Source organism: Ranitomeya imitator, chromosome 4 (assembly GCF_032444005.1).
Source record: "Ranitomeya imitator isolate aRanImi1 chromosome 4, aRanImi1.pri, whole genome shotgun sequence".
Classification (NCBI taxonomy): Eukaryota; Metazoa; Chordata; class Amphibia; order Anura; family Dendrobatidae; genus Ranitomeya; species Ranitomeya imitator.
This window is the reverse complement of record NC_091285.1, coordinates 680,889,381-680,909,346: the sequence shown is the minus strand read 5'-3', so window position 1 is coordinate 680,909,346 and position 19,966 is coordinate 680,889,381. Positions and strand designations below refer to the sequence as shown.

The 19,966-nt window shown below is 43.7% G+C and overlaps 1 protein-coding gene across 1 annotated transcript in view; it reads left to right on the top strand.

Moving 5' to 3' along the window:
• The first annotated feature begins 7,390 nt into the window (after positions 1 to 7,390).
• The window catches only part of LOC138674688 (NXPE family member 3-like), a 50,275-nt gene continuing 37,699 nt past the window's right edge, over positions 7,391 to 19,966 (top strand). The window contains exon 1 of the mRNA XM_069762504.1: positions 7,391 to 7,885. Coding sequence (XP_069618605.1) covers positions 7,391 to 7,885 — 495 coding nt within the window. The remainder of the gene's footprint in view (positions 7,886 to 19,966) is intronic.

Sequence of the window (19,966 nt, the reverse complement as noted above, 5' to 3'; positions counted from 1 at the left end):
GCCGTGATGGACACGTAACGTCCCTGGCCATGCCTACTGGTCCATGCATCTGTTGTCAGGTGCACCTTTGTGCTCACAGATTGCCTGAGTGCATGGACGATGCGCTCTTTAACATGCTGGTGGAGGGCTGGGATGGCTTTTCTGGAAAAAAAGTGTCGACTGGGTAGCTCGTAGCGTGGTACAGCGTAGTCCATCAGGTCTTTGAAAGCTTCGCTTTCAACTAACCGGTAGGGCATCATCTCTAACGAGATTAGTCTAGCTATGTGGGCGTTCAAACCCTGTGTACGCGGATGCGAGGCTAAGTACTTCCTTTTTCTAACCATAGTCTCATGTAGGGTGAGCTGGACTGGAGAGCTGGAGATCGTGGAACTAGCGGGGGTGCCGGTGGACATGGCAGACTGAGAGACGGTGGGAGATGGTATTGTTGCCGCCGGTGCCCTAGATGCAGTGTTTCCTACTACGAAACTGGAGATTCCCTGACCCTGACTGCTTTGGCCTGGCAAAGAAACCTGCACAGATACTGCAGGTGGTGCAGAAAATGGTGGCCCTACACTGCTGGAAGGGATGTTGCGTTGATGAGTAGCTTCATTGGCCGAGGGTGCTACAACCTTAAGGGACGTTTGGTAGTTAGTCCAAGCTTGCAAATGCATGGTGGTTAAATGTCTATGCATGCAACTTGTATTGAGACTTTTCAGATTCTGCCCTCTGCTTAAGGTAGTTGAACATTTTTGACAGATTACTTTGTGCTGATCAATTGGATGTTGTTTAAAAAAATGCCAGACTGCACTCTTTCTAGCATCGGATACCTTTTCAGGCATTGCAGACTGAGCTTTAACCGGATGGCCACGCTGTCCTCCAACAGGTTTTGACTTTGCCACGCGTTTTGGCCAAGATACGTGCCCGGCAGATGGAACCTGTTGCGATGTTGATCCCTGCTGCGGCCCCTCCTCCTCCGCTTCAGAACTGCTGCCGCCTGCACCCTGTTCCCCCAATGGCTGCCAATCGGGGTCAAGAACTGGGTCATCTATTACCTCTTCTTGTAGCTCGTGTGCAACTTCGTCTGTGTCACTGTGTCGGTCGGTGGTATAGCGTTCGTGATGGGGCAACATAGTCTCATCAGGGTCTGATTCTTGATCAGCACCCTGCGAGGGCAATGTTGTGGTCTGAGTCAAAGGACCAGCATAGTAGTCTGGCTGTGGCTGTGCATCAGTGCACTCCATGTCAGATTCAACTTGTAATGGGCATGGACTGTTAACTGCTTCACTTTCTAAGCCAGGGACGGTATGTGTAAAGAGCCCAAACTTTGAGCACGCAGATATATGAGGCCTGTCACGGAAATGCAACACTGCCAAATATGTGGCCTGTATTTTTTAAATGAAAAATAGTGCTGTATATAAGTAGAGTCACAGACAGCAAAAACAGTGGAAAACTGGCCTAAAATGCCCAAACTTGGAGCACGCAGGTATATGAGGCCTATCGCAGAAATACCACACTGCCAAATATGTGGCCTGTATTAATTTTTGGGGGGCTTTTGGATGAATTAAAAAAACAAAACAGTGGCACAAGGCTAGCCTCTCCATTATTAATTTGGCTTAATGTCACCTTACAATAGCATGGTGGCATTAACCCTTCATTACCCCATATCCCACCGCTACACGGGAATGGGAAGAGAGTGGCCAAGTGCCAGAATAGGCGCATCTTCCAGATGTGCCTTTTCTGGGGTGGCTGGGGGCAGATGTTTTTAGCCAGGGGGGGCCAATAACCGTGGACCCTCTCCAGGCTATTAATATCTGCCCTCAGTCACTGGCTTTACTACTCTGGCGGAGAAAATTGTGCGGGAGCCCACGCCAATTTTTTCCGCCATTTAACCCCTTAAATTACTAGCTAGAACGGCCAAATTTTGCACATACACACTACTGACATTAGTAGTGTGGAATATGCAAAAAAAATGGTGATATGAGATGGTTTACTGTATGTAACCATATCTCATATCATGTTGGGTTTTAGGAAGGAGAAAGCAAAAGCCGGCAATTGAATTACCGGCTTTCTGCTATCTAGCGCTGAAAGAAATATTAATATATATACATATATGTGTCTCAATGACATATATATATATATGTACCTATTCTATGTGTACACATTTATTCTACCTATTCTATTGTAAGCTGTCAGTGTGATTTTACTGTACACCGCACTGAATTACCGGCTTTTCTCTCTAACAGCGCTGCGTATTTCTCGCTTGAAAAAGACCAGGATACTGGTCGAAACGTTGCTTTTACATGGACCAATAAAGTTTCCTTTTTTGATACCACGACACCCGGCTGGAGCGCTGTTCATCTTCCTTTGGCGTATTTCTCGCAAGTCACACTGCTGGTCCGTGTGTAATCCGTATTTTTGGGGCTTCCATAGACTTTCATTGACGTTTTATTTGCGCAATACAGTGACAAACGCAGCATGCTGCGATTTTCTACGGCCGTAGAAAGCCGTATAATACTGATCAGTAAAATACGGCAGATAGGAGCAGGGGCATAGAGAATAATTGTGCCGTATTTTTTGACGTAGTTTCTGCGCTCTTACGTCCGTAAAACTCGCAAGTGTGAAGCCGGCCTAAAACCACGATTCTGACCCTATTTCGGCACCAGTTCTTTCTACTCTCACTGAATCCGGAGCTGAATGCGGTGAGCAGGGCGGCGTCAGGTCTCTTATACTCGGGATGATGCTGTGCGGCCCAGTCAATCACTGCACGACCACAACAAAGATGGCTGCGGCGTTTCATGGCCTGGCAGACAATCCCTGCAGCGTGATTGGGTCTCTAAAGTCTGCCAAAAAGGCTGGGTGGAGACACCAGTTACCGCCGAATAATCCCGGAAATACTCGGTGCTCGCCGAGTAGACTGAGCATAGTGATTCTCGGGCGAGTAACGAGTAGTGGCGACCACATTCGCTCATCACTACTAGGGACATGTGACTTCAGCAGCTAATTGCAGAAAATCTTGTGTCATGACATTGTGGATGGTTTCTGCACCCTGATTGGCTGCCAGAATCAGCACACATAAGCTTAAGGAGAAAAAAAGAGCACGCCGCTCTTCTAACCTTTCCACATCCCCTTCCCTCATCAATCACATCCCACCGTCAGCCCCTGCTCATCATACAGCACCACCATACTGGCCAAAGTCATAACAAAAGCATCAGTGGAAACTCAATGATTTCCCGAACTGTGACCGAAATTTGCCAACTTTGAGTAAAAGCACTCGTGAAAGTGAACGTGAATTCGAATGTGCTACGTTGGTGCCGAATTTGAGATTGGCGAACGTTTTCCGAACATATTCGCTCATCTCTAGTTATGTTTTAATCATGGTCTTAGTTATGTCATGATTAAGACATAACTGTCGAAACGCGTCAGGTTGTTTCACAAGGCAGACAGTGGTATGCCGGTGTAACAGCTTTTATGGCAAAATACAAATAAATGTGCAGCTTTATACAAGATATCAACACTGGAAGATTTTCTTTCTTTTTACCAACTTTATAATAAGGGACAGCGCTATACACAAGAGAGGATACTGTAATGCTACTGCCGACATCCCTGCATGGTGACCACTTCTCCCTCCATGCAGGGACGCCGGCTTACTCACTGCATGGGCCCTCGGAGCAGTCCCCGGCATGCTCCTGCTTCCTCCCACTTCCTGTTCTGTGTGTGAGCTACGGTTCACAGCGGCACGACTAGTGCGTGCGCTCCTCTGCTCTTAAAGAGGCAGTGCACGCATATAGTAAATGCCCCCAGCTTGTAGCCGAGAAGAATTTAGTTATAGTGCACCTGCAAGATGGCTCCCAACCAATAGCTAGGAGACATCTTGTTTAAAATTGCAATAACTTTTTTTTTCGAAAAGCCGTAGAGGGCTGAAATTTCTTGACATCTCTGCAGTTTTGGTCCAGAATATATTGGCCAAATTTCAATAAAATAGATATGAAGGTACAATTGTACCTCTGAAGCCTGTTAACGTTGTAAAATTATGCAGCCTGACGAAGGTTAAAAGACTCCCTCTCCCCTGGGGAGTCGCCAAGCAGTCTCAGGATAAAATCTTGATGTCGATCACTCGATTAACGAGAAAAACACACCTTCTTTGGATTACTCAGCTTGTTGTGACGTCACAAGTACAACACACCACAATGACCTATAAAATTGTACCAGGCCGGCTAATCAGAAGAAAGGCCACGTATTCCAGGAGATAGGGAACGATTCTCATGGTTACCATCAACCCAACAGCTACATATTATGGAAATGGCCTCTGGTCGGGATCCTGCGAAAAAATTCACCCTAACCCTACACTTCACCTTCTATACAGACTAATAATTACTAAGCAGCCTCTCCAGCAATGTACCGAGTCCACTTGAAGGAACAGGTAGACATTAATAGGATACAACCAGGTGAGTTACAACTGTGTGACAAGATCTATTTCTTCTTACAACTGCAATATACGTAACAGATAAAAGCCTGTAAATTATAGAGGCAGTGGAATGTTTATAGCAGAGATCTCTGTATTACAGAAGACTCTTCTTCCGGAACATGAAGCAACTCTGGCTCCTGATCTTGTGTCTTGTATGTCTGGCAGGGGTAAGTACATGGGGGCTACCATTCTACCTATGTAAAATTAGCTGATGGCCATGTTCTCAAAATACCCCTACATGGGGTTTTCTGGGATTTTACATTGATGATAATGACAGAACTGGAGGCCTTTGTTGGGCTTCTGGTTACCATGGCAACCCATTGAGGTTGATGGGCGCCATAGGGAGAGCCTTCACCCTCTGTCTTGGCAATTCCTTTTAGAACTGAATGGAGAGAACCTCACCTACATGGTGCTCAACTCTTCTTTCCTCTGAATACACACAGGACCCTGCTTTCAAAATTCTTCAATACTTTATACCATGAATATCCTCAAACGCCCCTAAAATCCTTCTAGAATCAAAGTCTTCCTTTCATTTTAGTTTGTTTCTAAGTATTTTTCCATGCAGTACATGTATTTAGAAAGTGAATAAGATTGTTTCATAATGGTTACACCTCATGTGACTCTAAGGGGTAGGTGTTCACTGGAGTTATTTTATTTATGAGTCCTGGGTTCAAATCCCACCATGGACATCATATGCAAGGAGTTTGAATGTTCTCCCTGTGTTTGCGTGGGTTTCCTCCGGGTACTCCAGTTTCCTCCCACATTCCAAAGACATACTGATAGGGAATTTAGATTGTGAGCCCCATTGGGGATAGCGATGATAATGTGTGCAAAAAAAAATGTAAAGCGCTGCGGAATATGTTGGCGCTATATAAATAAAGAGTATTATAAAAAAGAGCATTATTTGCTTAACAAAATAATATAAATAAAAGATTGTTATTAAAAGCAGATTATACACTCCTATTGTCCATTTTTAAAATTGAAAACTTGAGGCCAAAGTAACACTTTAGTGGAAAAAATTATAATTTTCAATTAACTCAGCCCATTTTTATACAATTCTGTGCATCCACAATCTTTTCCAGCCAAAATTGCATTCTGGAATTCTGTTGGCGCTCTTTCCCTTCAAATAATAATAATAATCTTTATTTTTATATAGCGCTAACATATTCTGCAGCGCTTTACAGTTTTGCACATATTATCACTGTCCCCCGATGGGGCTCACAATCTAAATTCCCTATCAGTATGTCTTTGGAATGTGGGAGGAAACCGGAGTGCCCGGAGGAAACCCACGCAAACACGGGGAGAACATACAAACTCCTTGCAGAAGGTGTCCAAGGTGGGATTAGAACCCAGGACTCCAGCGCTGCAAGGCTATCCACTGAGCCACTGTGCTGCCCACAAGCCCTGCTGTGCACCTAAACAGTAGTTTTTCACCACATCTGGGGTGTCTGTGTACATAGTTAGTTATTACTGTTGAAGGAAGTCTTTAAGTTCATCTAGTTCAACCCATAGCCTAACCTAACATGCCCTAGCACATGTAGTCAGGAGAAATTTCACAACAAATTGTATAGTTCATTTTTTCTTCTTACCCTTGAGAAAATGAAAAATTTGGGGTAAAAGGATCATGTTTGTGGGAAAAATACAGGAAATATATATCTTGGTACTGTGTTAGCCAGTGGATAGAAAAATATTTAGAATTGAGAGTCCTCAGTGGTTGATACTTTTTGGAAAAATATAATTTTTTATCTTCACGGCTTAACGTTAAAAAATTCTGTGCAGCACCAGTGGGTTTAAGCTGCTCACCATACGTCTAGATAAGTTCCTTGAGGGGTGTAGTTTCCAAAATTGTGTCATTTATGGGAAGTATCCACTGTTTAAACACATCATCAGCTCTGCAAGCGCGACATGGCTCAGCTCTTTATTCCAGCCAATTTTGCAATACAAAAATCAAATGACACTCCTTCCCTTCCGAGCCTTGCCGTGTATCGAAACAGTAGTTTTCCACCACATATGGGGTATCAGCCTACTCAGGAGAAATTGGATAACAAATTGTTTTGTGCATTTTCTTCTGTTACCGTTATAAAAATGTAAAATTTGGGGCTAAATGAACATTTTTTTGGGAAAAATGAAAACATTCATTTTTTTTCCTATCACATTGCTTTAATTTCTGTGAAGTACCTAAAGGGTTAATAAACTTCTTGAATGTGGTTTTGAACACAATTGAGGTGCAGTTTTTAGAATGGCGTCACTTTTTGGTATTTTCTGTCACATATGCCCCTGAAAGTTACAATATTTCAAATATGATGTGGCCCCTAAAAAATGGTTTTGTAAATTTTGTTGGCAAAATGAGAAGTGGCTGGTCGAATTTTCACCATCCTAACTTCCTAACAAAAAAAAGTAACGTTTCAAAAATGATGCCGATGTAAAATAGACATGTGGGAAATGATTTTTGTTAATTATTTTTACAGCATGACTAGCAGGTTTACAGATATAAATATTGAAAGTATAAAAATAACAAATGTTTCAATATTTTGCCCAAAATTCTGATATTTTCACAAATAAACGAAGAAAAAAAAAATCGATCCAAATTTGCAGACAACCTAGGGTATATTGTGTCCCGAAAAAAACAAACTCAAAATCATTGAGATTCATTCAAACATTCCAGAATTATTAACTCATAAAGTGACAGTAGTCAGAATTGCAAAACTAGTTGACGATAATTACTTTCACGCCCTGTAATCTTTCATTTTACTGGGGGCAGAAGGTGCTGCTGTAGTACATAAAAGTGCAAGAATTTTCTTACAAGCCAATAAGAATGTTGTGTTATATATCATAGTATCTCTTTATGTAAGAGAGTCTAAGAGAGTCGTAATGGTATGTCTGTAAAATATTTGAATTTTTTTTTTACATTTACAATACTTTTAGTTTAATTTTAGGTTCTTTCTAATGAATAATGTAGAAAAATATAAACCACCATCCCCTAAGAAGCAGACTCCTCCTTTGATCACCAAGCAATCCACAACTGTCTCTTCGCGAACTATTAACCCCAAATTCATAAAGTTTATAAGACTGATTGATTGGCCTGGACCACCATCTCCTGTCACACATTTTAACTTCTCCACCAGTCCTATAAAATGTAATTATGAACTACTGAGTCCACGGGAAGTATATAGAGTTGGGGAGAAATTGGAAGTGATCATCACAGCTCGGGATCGCAATGGTCAACAAAAGCAATATGGTGGAGACTTCTTCCGGGCCAAGCTCCACTCACCAGCGCTTAAAGCTGGAGTGACCGGACAAGTCAAGGACTATAATAATGGAAGTTACTTGGCCACTTTGCTTCTTCCGTGGCCGGGGGAAGCTCAAGTGCAGATCAGGCTCATTCATTCCAGTGAAGCTGTTGATGTTCTGAAGAGAATGCGGGAAAGTCATCCAGAGAAGGTAAGCGTAGCATTCAGCAATCCAAGATGGGGCTTGTACTAGAGGTAGATGGCTTCTTAGGGCTACACCTCAGAACAGATATTAGGTGAGGGGTGGAATTTTCAGGGAGTTTGGTGTTTATGTTAATTCTAAGATCTGCTATGGAGTCCATATTTATTTAGTGGTTCTGATCTGGGGTCTATAGTTATCTGAAGGGTCTAATCTTGGATCTTTGGTTATTTTTGAGTTTTGATTTTAAGTGGTTGGTCTTGGATCTGTAATTAGTCTGGGATCTGGTTTGAAGCGTGTATCTAGAAGTCTGGTTTGGGGTCTGTGAATATTTTTAGTGTCTGGATTCTGTGTTTTATCAGGAAGTCTGGTTTTCTTTTGGAGATCTGAGGTCTGATTTATTCTTAAACTTGGTCTGGAGTTTGATATTTTAAAGTCTTTGTTTTTTGGGCTGAGGGGGCTTGAATTTTTTTTTTACGGTCTGTACTTGTTTTAGGGCGTGGGCTGTGATTGTTTTGATTTTTTTGGTCTCTATTAATTTTGTGGTGTGATAATAAAATCTTAATTGTTAGTTTGCAGGTGTTTGTGAGATCACAAGTTAAAAAGATTGCACAAATGATCATTCATATTAAAACCATCATGATTACCTAAATAAATGGAAGTTAACGAGCGCTGATTTGCTATATCGCTGATCGGCCCATGTTATGAGTCCCTGTAAAAGGACAGTTAGAAGGCTATGAGTCCTCATAGTGCTCTTACACAAGGGTACTCTTCAATGTCTGCTTCTGACCTAGGGTTGAGCGACTTTTACTTTTTTAGGGTCGAGTCAGGTTTCGCGAAACCCGACTATCTCTAAAGTCGAGTCGAGTGAAATCGGCCGATTATGGCGAAATTTTTTTTTTTTTTTCTTTTTCTCTCTCTCTCCCCAGAAAGGCTGGTGTTACACATTTCAAATCGCTACTGCACACAAGCGACAAGATAACGATAGGCGTCCACGCCCCTAAGACCTATGTCATCACTCTGCCCACGCTCCTTCATTGGCTGAAAAAATGGTGCCAAGCGCGTCATACGAAACGCGACTTTGGCGCGAAAGTCGTGTACCGCATGGCCGACCCCACACAGGGATCGGGTCGGGTGGTCGGCGACTTTTGAAAATAAACGATCCGTTTCGCTCAACCCTATTCTGACCTATAAAGTGCTTGTATAACTTAAGATGGTAAATTTACAAGGATACTCTTTATGAGACAGCCCATTTAAGAGTGTTTTTTTTTGCCTACTGGTCCCTTTAGATATGAAAACAATCAGTGGGAAACCTCACACCCATGAAACAACCTGTATTGTGTTGTTGACACCCTATGTTGGATCTCTCTCCCCTCTCGGCATCCATTATTAGGAGTATGAGCAGGATCAGACAATGGATTGAAGAAGAAATGGATCAAGAGTTGCTGGATCTAAAAAGTCCAAACCCAATATGTTGGCTAAATGGATGAGGTGGAGTAGATAAATGGTGTTCTGTCTGTTTCAAATTCAAATTGAAATTCAAATGAGCTTTATTGGCAGGACTAAGTACATGTTAGCATTGCCAAAGTATATGGTAAAAATAGGGGGATAGGGGGTGGGGTAGGGAGGCATATAGAGGTCCAGGATATATCAGGCTCCTATTAGAGGATAGGTGACATGTCTATGGTGGGGTATAGGAGTCCATGGCATATCAGGCTGTTTAGTAGGGGGATAGGGACTTTTCCAGTGTGGGGTACAGGAGTCTATGACATATCAATCTCTTCTTAGTCTGTGGCAAGCGCTGACAAATTCCGCTGCTATGGCCGCTGCACTTTCCTCTTCCCCCAGTATTATCGGCAGTTTCTCTTCCTCCTCCTTGGAGGTGAAGTCTGGGAGGAGATCAGTCTCTTGAAGTGAGTGTCCCTCGCTGAAGAGTATTTGGGGCACCTCAGCAGGAAGTGAGCCTCTTCCTCCACGGCCTCCTGGGGGCACTGCTGGTAGAGTCTGCTCTCTCAGGACTTGTAGTTCTGTCGGGCCACCCGGATTCGATGAGTAGGCTGTGGGCGCTCAGTCTGTACCGACTCAGGATCTGTCGCTCTTTGGGGTTTTCTAGTTTCTCTAGATATGGGGACAGTTTGTACTCCCTCTGTAGAGTCTGGTATATTGTCAGTTTCTTGGATTTGTTTATGTCGTTCCTCCAGATGCTGAGATATTCCTCTTTGACTTTGTGTACCATCTTCCGGATTTCACCTTTTGTCAGGCCATGTAGGTTGATGGCTTGGTCAGACTGGCTCTGGGTACTTTTTGTTTGGAGTCTTCCTGGGGCTTCCTGGTGTAGGAGGGCTTTGTGATGGTAGGAGCTGGGACTGCTACTTTGTAGATAAGCCTTGAATGACAGTGCCTTCTTCTTTATTGCGATGTGTAGTGGGAACCTTCCCAGCTCTGCTCAGCAGGCACTGTTTAATGTGCTCCGATGGACTTGGAGAAGATGCTTGCAGAACTCTAGGTGGAATATTTCAGTTGGTCCTGCATCCCACTTTGACCAGTTTGGGTATGAGGCTGGGCCCCAGACCTCACTGCCGTACAGAAGTATTGGGGCAATGATGGAGTCAATGATTTTTAGCCAGACGGTTACTGGTGCCTTGAGATGGTACAGACATCTTCTGATGGCATAGTAGGCTTTGGATGCCTTGTCTCTTTGTAACTCTATGCTTGCTTGAAGCTCCCTGACTGGCTGAGTTCTAGGCCCAGGTAGGTGTACCTGTTGGTTTCAGTAAGTCGACGGTTGTCTATCATAAAGGTAGGATTGCCAGTAGGTTTCTGCTTTCTTTTCTGGAACACCATAATATTAGTTTTCTTCTGGTTGATTGGCAGTGCCCATGTGCTGCTGAAGGTCTCTAGGATTTTCAGATGATCTTGGAGGCCTTTCTCAGTTGGTGATAACAGCACGAGGTCATCCGCATACAGCAGAAATTTCACCTGGGTGTCATGGGGGGTGAGTCCTCGTGCTGAGGAGGACTCTAGGGCCACCACCAGCTCATTGATATAGATATTAAAGAGCGTTGGACGGAGGCTGCAGCCCTGTCTCACTCCTCGGTTCTGTTGGAAATAGGCCGTCCTCCTTCCGTTGACCTTCACACTGCAACTGATCTCAGTGTAGAAGCTTCAGATGACGTTGTATGTTTTGCCTCCTATTCCACTCCCCAGTTTTAGGAATTTTCCTGGGTGCCACACTGAGTCGAAGGCCTTCTTGAAGTCCACAAAACAAGCGTATATCTTCCCATTTTTTGTATTGTGGACATGGCTATTGATGAGGCTGTGCAGAGTGTAGATGTGGTCAGTGGTGCGGTGGTTTGGCATGAACCCTGCTTGGCTCTTGATGAGGACGTTGTGCTTAGTGAGGAAGGTGAGGATCCTCTTGTTCAGGATGCAGTTGAAGAGATTACCCAGGTTGCTGCTGACACATATCCCTCGGTAGTTTGCTGGGTCGTACTTGTCCCCATTTTTGTGTATAAGGGTTATGAGGCCTTGGTTGCAGTTTTTGAGGAAGCAGCCGGCATGCAGTACAATATTATATAGTTTTGTTATCGCAACCTGGATGTCTGGAGGGCTGTATTTCAGCATTTCTGGGAGGATCCCATCTGGACCGCTGGCTTTTTTTTACCTTTTATTTGTGTGATCCTTTCTGTTATTTCTGACAGTGTGATTGGTGTATCCAGAGAATTTTGGAAATCTTTGAACTTTTCCTACATATCTTTCAGTTTTTTCACAAGCTCTTTTTGTGCCGGGTTCAGGTCTTCACTTGGGATGTCATTGTAAAGGTCCTTGAAGTACTGGAGTCAGATGTTGCCACTCTGGATGTGGAGGCTGTTGCTTTTCTGGTTGGATCCAAGGTGATTCCACAGTTCCCAAAATTTGTTGTCTTCAAGGGCATCTTGGAGTTGGAGGAGTTTGGTGGAGATGTGGTTTTGCTTTTTCTTTCTGAGGATGGCTTTGTAATTTCGTTGTACAGTGTGGTAGGCTTCTCTCTTTCCCTTCCCGTTCTTGGGTTGAGGTCTCCATAGATGAGAACGTTGCCCAGAGTCTGGAAATGGGCAGCTTCAGTCTTTAGGGTCTCAAAGCTGTCTGGGTTGAAGTATGGAGACTCTGGAGGAGCTACATAAGCTGCGCAGAGGTAGATGTTGGCCTGGGATGTAAGGATGGAGCGGCTTATTCTTTTCCAGATGTGGCTGTCTCCTCTCTTCACTGCTCTGATATGTTCATGGAGCACCTCTTTGTACCAGACTAATATTCCTCCTGAGCTCTGGCCCAGTTTGATGTTTTTGTTTTTCAGGGCAGAGTCAGATAATTCCCTGTATCCGGTGTCCATGTTTCAAGGAGGATCTGTATATCAATGTCTTTCAGTCTTTGGTTAAAGTCTGGGTCGTTTGTCTTGCATCCGAAGGCTGAAGAGTTCAGGCCCTGGATGTTCCAGCTACTGATGATTAGGGTTGCCATTGTGTAGCTGTATACCTTGTAATGGGCTGTCCTGCATAGCACATCTTGGATTGCTAACTGGTGATCTTGTTGTAGGCAATTGGTCCAGTCGCGTGAGTTGCTTGCACATGGAGCTGATCATGGTCTTTATTTCTGCCAGCTCACTGCCCTGCTTCACTCTGTGTGGAGTGGTTGGTGTCTTCCATGGTTTGTGTCTCTCATGGGCTAGTTTTGCATACAGGTTGCAGTTTCCAGTTTGTTGAGCATATTCCATTTTAGGTCTGTTAGTTGGTGCTCTTTCTACAGGTTTGTGGTTTGTATGGGTTCTTGGTTCAGGGACTCTGTTGAGTACAATGTCTTTAAGTTCTTTGGCAAGAAGGTTGACTCCTTGGTTGTTGAGATGTTTGTCATCATACAGGTGGTGGAGGTTTATGACAGGATGTCGTGCTAGGGTGATATCTAGCATCGTAGTGATCTTGGCTACTAGTTCTCTGTTGACGTCTTCTGTGATGTATTTGAAGGAATCTTTTCTTGGCAGCAGAGATTTCAGGATGATCTTGCTGCCGGGGAACTTCTGTTGCGTGGTCTCTGCTAGCTGACACAATTGTCCTGCTACCTGCTGGTATTTGTCTTGGAGATTGTTGGTGCCTGTATGTATGATGATGTGGTTTGGGTTGGTGAAATATGGATTATCAATTACGGCCGTAGTTTGTTCTATAGTTGAGCAGCGGATTTTGGAGACCCTTTTTCCTGGAAAGAGTCGCCTTGTATTTAGGTATTTTCTGTTGGAGTCTATAATCAGGACTGTATCAGGAGATAGTGGTTGGCTGCTCCTATGGGAGCTTCTCTTTGCGTTCTTCTTGTTGCTCTGTACTGTTGTTGTGGTTTGCTGTTGTTCTAGACTTGGGGTATGTTTGGTGCTTGGCTCTAGCCCATCATGTGTTTCTTGATTATTTTCAGCTTTGCTCTCAATATTTAGGCAGTTGTTTACGTTAGTGGTGATGTGGCTGTTAGCTTTCATTGTGCCTTCATCTATCTCCTTCCCTGGGTCCCCCTCCTGTGTTAGGGGTGGTGTCTGGCTTTTTAGGTTTGATATTTCTCCTTTTAATTTAGCATTTTCTTGCCGTAGTTCATATAGTTCATGCTTCATTTCCTGCACCGCTGAGTCCAATACACACTTCAGTCTGGTTATCTCTGCATCTGTTTGGTCATTTGTCTGTCTTTGGATCTGTTCCTTAAGCAGTATGAAGTCCCTCTCCAGCTGAGACAGGCATTCTCTAAGGGTGTCCAATGAGGGGAGTGCATTATTAGGGCTTTGGGCTGCAGGGGGGTCCCTGGTGGTCTTTTTTGTACATGTGGGCCCATCACTCTTTCTACGTGTTGACTTTACTACTTTATATTTTTGAGCCTTGACTTTGATATGAGGGAAGATTTTTTCAAACGCCTCAAGGTTGTCCTCATTGCCCTGTATGACTATTATGCCAGAGTGGTATAGATTAGTGGTGAGACATCCTTATTTTGTGGGTCTTTTACTCTGATTTGTCGGCCCCTGCTGATGCCACTTTTAGAATGTTTTTATAGTATTTGCACAAGGCTGTGTGCCATGCCTTGGGCTGCTCACTATAGAAAAGGTAATTTGTCTTTCTATTCGCTTTCTTAGTAAAGTCTGCAAAGAGAGTTTCTGGTTATTCTATGATGATGGAATGTCTTATGGCCTTTTTTTCTTTCATGCTCCTGTGATCTCGGGGATATGTTATCTCCTTGATGCCTGAGACCCTGCCATCTGCTGGGGTTTCATCTCTGTTGGTCTTGAGTCAAACATGTTATTGACCCCCTAGGCCTCTTATTTCAAAACTATCTTTACTGCCCATAGCAGCCAATCACAGTACAGCTTTTATTTTACCAGAGCTGCTTAATCTCATCAGGACCAAGTGCCATAAATTTACCGGGCTTGGTCCTGAGCCTAAAATTCTTATTATTGTAAATTTAAGGAGAAGAGTTAAGGCTCCTGCAAACTAACAGGAACAGGTCCAGATCCCTGGGGAGAAGACATAAATGCCTTTTATTTAGATAGCTCCAAATCACTGATGCTTCTGTTGAAGTCCTATAGGACCATCCCAAGTTAAGACATGAGAGGTGCTAATCAGCCATATACAGGGCTGGATTGTTGAGAACAGCTGAAGAATGGGTGGGAGGCTGTTCACCATATCTCCACCCCAGAGTGTGGTCCAGAAGGTAAATGTGGAGCCTTTGGACACATTCAGTGTTTGGTGTGCCAGGATATACGATATCCAGAGCTGTGCTCTTACTAAAGAGAACTGAACCTTAATTTTATTTCCCTGAGCAGGCAATCCTCCTAGCCACACAGACTGTACTATATGCTATTTTTGTTTTTTTGCGTTATGTCAGAAGGGTCATGTTTGTTTATCCAATTTTGGACAGCTGAAAACCTAAGCAGCAGCAACTACTCACAGAAGCAGTTGGTGGCATGGCGGCTCCGACTGCAAGGTCAGCTGATGATTTTTCCATTTGGAAGGTGGTAAGAGGTGCCCTGCAGAAAATGACCCCAGGTAACAACATAAAGGCCTTTTTGACAATTTTTTAAAAGGTCGCCGAAGGGAAAAACACCCCCCAGAGTAATGGGTGGATGTGCTGGCTCCATACATAATTGGGAAGCCCCAGAAAGTCTACTATTACTTAGCCTTACAAGATGCCAAAGAATAAAAGAATAAGTGAAATTGAAAACTGAAATTTTGGCACGCTTGGGGGATGACAATAATTGTTAGGGCACAAGTTTGGACTTCAGAAAGGCAGATTTTAATGGAATCAGAAAGTTTGTAGGAAAGGTCCAATGGCTGGATGTGCTAAAGGACAGAAATATCCAAGAAGGATGGGAGATTTTGCTAATTGAAATTCTCACTGACCAATCGGTAACAATCCAGAAAAGAACAAATAATTAAATGCATTTAAAGAGACCAGGATGGATGAACAAAGAACTAAAACATTTGTTAAAAAGGAAGAAAAATGTATATTAAATGGAAAGAGGGGGACATATCTAAAGAAGAATATAATACTGTTTGCAAAGAATGCAGGGCAAGCGTTAAAAGTGCTAAAGCCAATAATGAAGTTAGGCTTTCAAGGGAGACAAAAAGCAATAAAAAAGGATTTTTGGGGTACGTCAAAAGCAAAAGAAAAGTCAAAAGATGATATATGATTTTTACAGGAATAAAAGAGTGAAGTGGTCAAAAATGATGTTGATAAGGCTGAACTTTTAAATTCCTATTTTGCATCTGAATTGTGTAAGAAAGCAATTGTAACATCAACTGGTCTTTATCGAGCCATGATAGGAATAAAATAATTCACACAATTTATAAACAGAGAGATGGTGAGAGAACACTTAGCTAATATAAATGCATTTAAATCTCCTGGTACAGATGATCCTAGGGTACCTAGGGTACATCCTAGGGTACTGAAAGAGATAGCAGAGGAAATTGCAGAACCAATAGCTAGAATCTTTGAAAAATCCTGGAGATCAGGAGAAGTCCCAGAAGATGGGAGAAGGTCAAATGTTGTCTCCATCAAAAAAGGAAAGAAGAAGGAGCTAGGAAATTACAGGTCTCCTGAGCCTTACTTCTTTACCAGGAAAGATCTTTGACGAAATTTTTAAACATCATGTATGGAAGTATTTGGATAAGAATACAGTAATTAACCAGAGCCAGCACGGGTTTGTGGCAAACAAGTCATGTCAGACTAATCTAATTTACGTCTATGATGGAATCACTGACTGGGTGGATCAGGGAAATGCGGTAGATATATTATATCTTAACTTCAGCAAAGTATTTGATAAAGTATCTCATACTATCCCTATTGGAAAATTGACCACTTATGGGATTGACAAAAAGTATAAAAAGTTGACAAAAGTATAAAAGTGGTAATAAATGGTTGTACATCCAATTGCAATAGTGTTTCAGGTGGGATAACACAAAGCTCTGTCCAGGCCCCAGTGTTGTTCAACATTTTCATGTAAAGCTAGGAGGGATAGCTAAGACTAGAGAAGACAGAGAAAGGATTCAGAAGAATCTATATAAGCTTGAACAATGGGCACCGACTAATAGGATGGTATTTAACAGGGAGAAATGCAAGATTCTACATCTGAGCAATAAAAATGAAAATAGCATCTCCAAAATGGGAAAAAAAGAACTAAGCAACAACACGTGTGAAAAAGACTTGGGTATACTAATAGATCACAGACTGTACATGAGTCAACAGTATGTCATGTATTGTAATGTGGTGTACTGGATATGCTTAGGATTAGGGATAGAGGTTAGCATAGAGAAACAGCAGGGTTAGAATAAGGGGGGCACATTAGAGAATAGATAGGAGTGTTAGTTAGAGGCAGGCAGCATAGGGGTTAAGCAGATGGAAGGAGTCACAGAGCAGAGCAGCACAGAGCAGGGAGGTATAGGACAGGCATTTCCTGATTAGAGGCAGAAGCCCAGGGAACCTGCCCAGGGTGAGATGCATGCAGCAGTGAGAGCAGAAGCTTCGCAGGCCATGGGGATAAAGCTGCTAGGCAGTAAGAGGCCCCAGGCTGGGAGTCATGCAGGCGGTCACCAGCATGAATAGCCAGCCCAAAGAAGATCTAGGGTCTAAGACCAGGGCAGGATCAGCTGAGACGGTGACCTTGGCACCTTTCCCAATTGGAACCGGACCTGGGACTGGTAGGAAGCTGGTGGGCCTGGAGCATGAGTGGGACAAAGATTGCCCAGAAGAAGGACAGGAAATGTCCAATAGTGGGTCACAGATTGACCAAGAGTGAGACACAGGCTGCAAGGATACAGACAGAGGCTGCAAGGATATAGACAAAGTTGGCAGGAAAAACCAAGTCTGCCTGGAAGGCAGGGAAAGACAAGAAGATGTCTCTGTGTTTAACTTGTGCTACCTCTGTGATGAATGAAGATAAGATGTCTCTGTGTTTGAACTGTGCTGTCTATGTGATGAATATACTGTAAAGTTAAGCTGTTGGAAAAAGACCACGTCTCAGAAGTGATTTGCAGAGCTCATGAATGCGGAGCCGACATGACAGCAGTCGAGAAACCTCTGACCATAACCGTGAGTGTGTTTCTGTGTACGCTGCACTTGTGTGAATAAGTGAAAAATCAGCTCACCCCTGAGGCGTAATTCCAGTCTAGGATAGGAGCACAGGAATCCTGCTGCTGCACAGCACTTGGTAACTTCAACAGTGTGAAAATGGATCCAGCTCACACACCAGGGTGTTGATAAAAATCTTTCATTCGGCTTCATTTGGAAAAATTATTTTTAATATGGTACAACATTAATTAAGACATCTCAGACAACATTGCAAATATAAAGTAGAGGGTGATGTATAAGAAGAACCATACGCGTTGAACTTTATTGTTCGATACACGAATGGTTCTTCTTATACATCACCCCCTATTTTATATTTGCAATGTTGTCTGAGACATCCTAATTGATGGTGTACCATATTAAAAAGAATTCTTCCAAATAAAGCCGAAGGAAAGGTTTTTATCAACACCCTGGTGTGTGAGCTGGATCCATTTTCACACTGTTCAAGTAAGCTGCACATGCAGCAGAAGGGACACTGTATATCATCTGTAGGGTGCCAGGGTGTGGGAACAGAACAGACAGTTGCCACGACTACCACCCTGGCTGCCTTACAGAATAAGCGTAGTCGGCAGGATTGTGATGCCTTGCATATTGAGAGTGGAGGAGCATTCAAGATGGCAAAGATGGTGGCCGTTGGTGACTTAAAGATGGTGCTGAACACTGACAAGAAGATGGCGGTCAGTGGTGCAAAAACTGAGAGCGATGTCGTCCACCGTTGGCGTCCAAGAAGAAAAGGGCAGAAGCACTGGCCTGAGATGAGCCTCGTCCCATTGTAACTGGAGCCCGCCCAAGATTGGCTCGGGAGAAGAAGACGCCCCGAACCCTACAGCAGAGTATTGAGGAACGGGTGAGGCAGCCGGAAGTAACTCCAACTACAAATGGGTGGAGCCCAGAAGAGCAAGATGGCGTGCCCGGAAGAGAGACGCCATTGCTAAGTGAGATACCTGTGCAGATGAAGATTGCCGAGAACGAGGACACAGCAGAGAAACTGGAGCTGGAAGAAGTAATAAAGAAACCAGAAGTCGTGGAAAAAGGGACCGTCGCGGCCACGATCCTGAGTTTGCTCGGCCGCAGAGGAGGACCGTCGCAGCTGGCTGCAGTCATGGTGAGTGCATTATCTACACTCACCTCAGCTCCCGCACTGACTCCTGTCATGTCACCTTCCCCAGCCTCTGAATCTCCCAGCGGCATCTATCTGGATGAACTCCGGGATCCCATGGCAGAAGAGGCCCAGTGGGTAGCGGGAGTGATTGAACAGAAGAAACGGCGGGATCGCCGAATTTTAAAGGAGCAGCAACGCCCCGGCGGAGGAACTATGTCCGGCCAGATGACACACGGCCCCTACAGAAAGCCAGAGGGCAGAGGCCCCCTTAAAGGAAGTGGTGGTCACAGTCAGGTCACGGGAGCAGGAGGCTCCAGGTACCAGAAGTCGGCCGCTGCTGGAGGAGAGAAGTCGGAGGCACAGTGGTGAGTCATCCTCTACCAGAATGATGGAAAGAGAAAGGTATGGCGAAGGCGTGGTACAGCTCATGATCCTATGCATACCACATCATCTGCATGGCTGCCAATGGCACTGGGTCACTAGTGTTTATTGATGATGAGACACAGGACAGAAGCAGCCGAATGAATTCTGAGGTATTCAGAGCCATACTGTGTGCTCAGATCCAGCCAAATGCAGCCAAACTGATTGGTCGTCGTTTTATGCTACAGATGGACAATGACCCAAAACATAAAGCCAAAGCAACCCAGGAGTTTATTAAAGCAAAGAAGTGGAATATTCTTGAATGGCCAAGTCAGTCACCTGATCTCAACCCAACTGAGCAGCATTTCACTTGTTAAAGACTAAACTTCAGACAGAAAGGCCCACAAACAAACAGCAACTGCAAACCACCGCAGTAAAGGCCTGGCAGAGCATCAAAAAGGAGGAAACACAGAGTCTAGTGATGTCCATGAGTTCAAGACTTCAGGCAGTCATTGCCAACAAAGGGTTTTCAACCAAGTACTAAAAATGAACATTTTATTTAAAACTATTGAATCTGTCCAATTACATTTGGTCCCTTTAAAAACAAGGTGGCACATGTTAAGGAGCTGAAACTCCTAAACCCTTCATCCGATTTTAATGTGGATACCCTCAAATGAAAGCTGAAAATCTGAACTTCAACTGCACCAGAATTGTTTTGTTTAAAATTCATTGTGGTAATGTCTATAACCAAAATTAGAAAAATGTGGTCTCTGTCCAAATATATATGGACTTAACTGTAAATATATCCATCGGCTTCCACATTTTTGTATACCATGTAATCAACATGCATGTAGTGGGAGGCTGTTCACTATATCTCCACCCCAGGATGTGGTCCAGAAGGTAAATGTGGAGCCATTTGGACTCATTCAGTGTTCAGTGTGTCTGGAGATAATGTCTCCAGAGCTTTGCTTGTGGTACAGAGCACAGAACCTTGTTTTTGTTTCCTT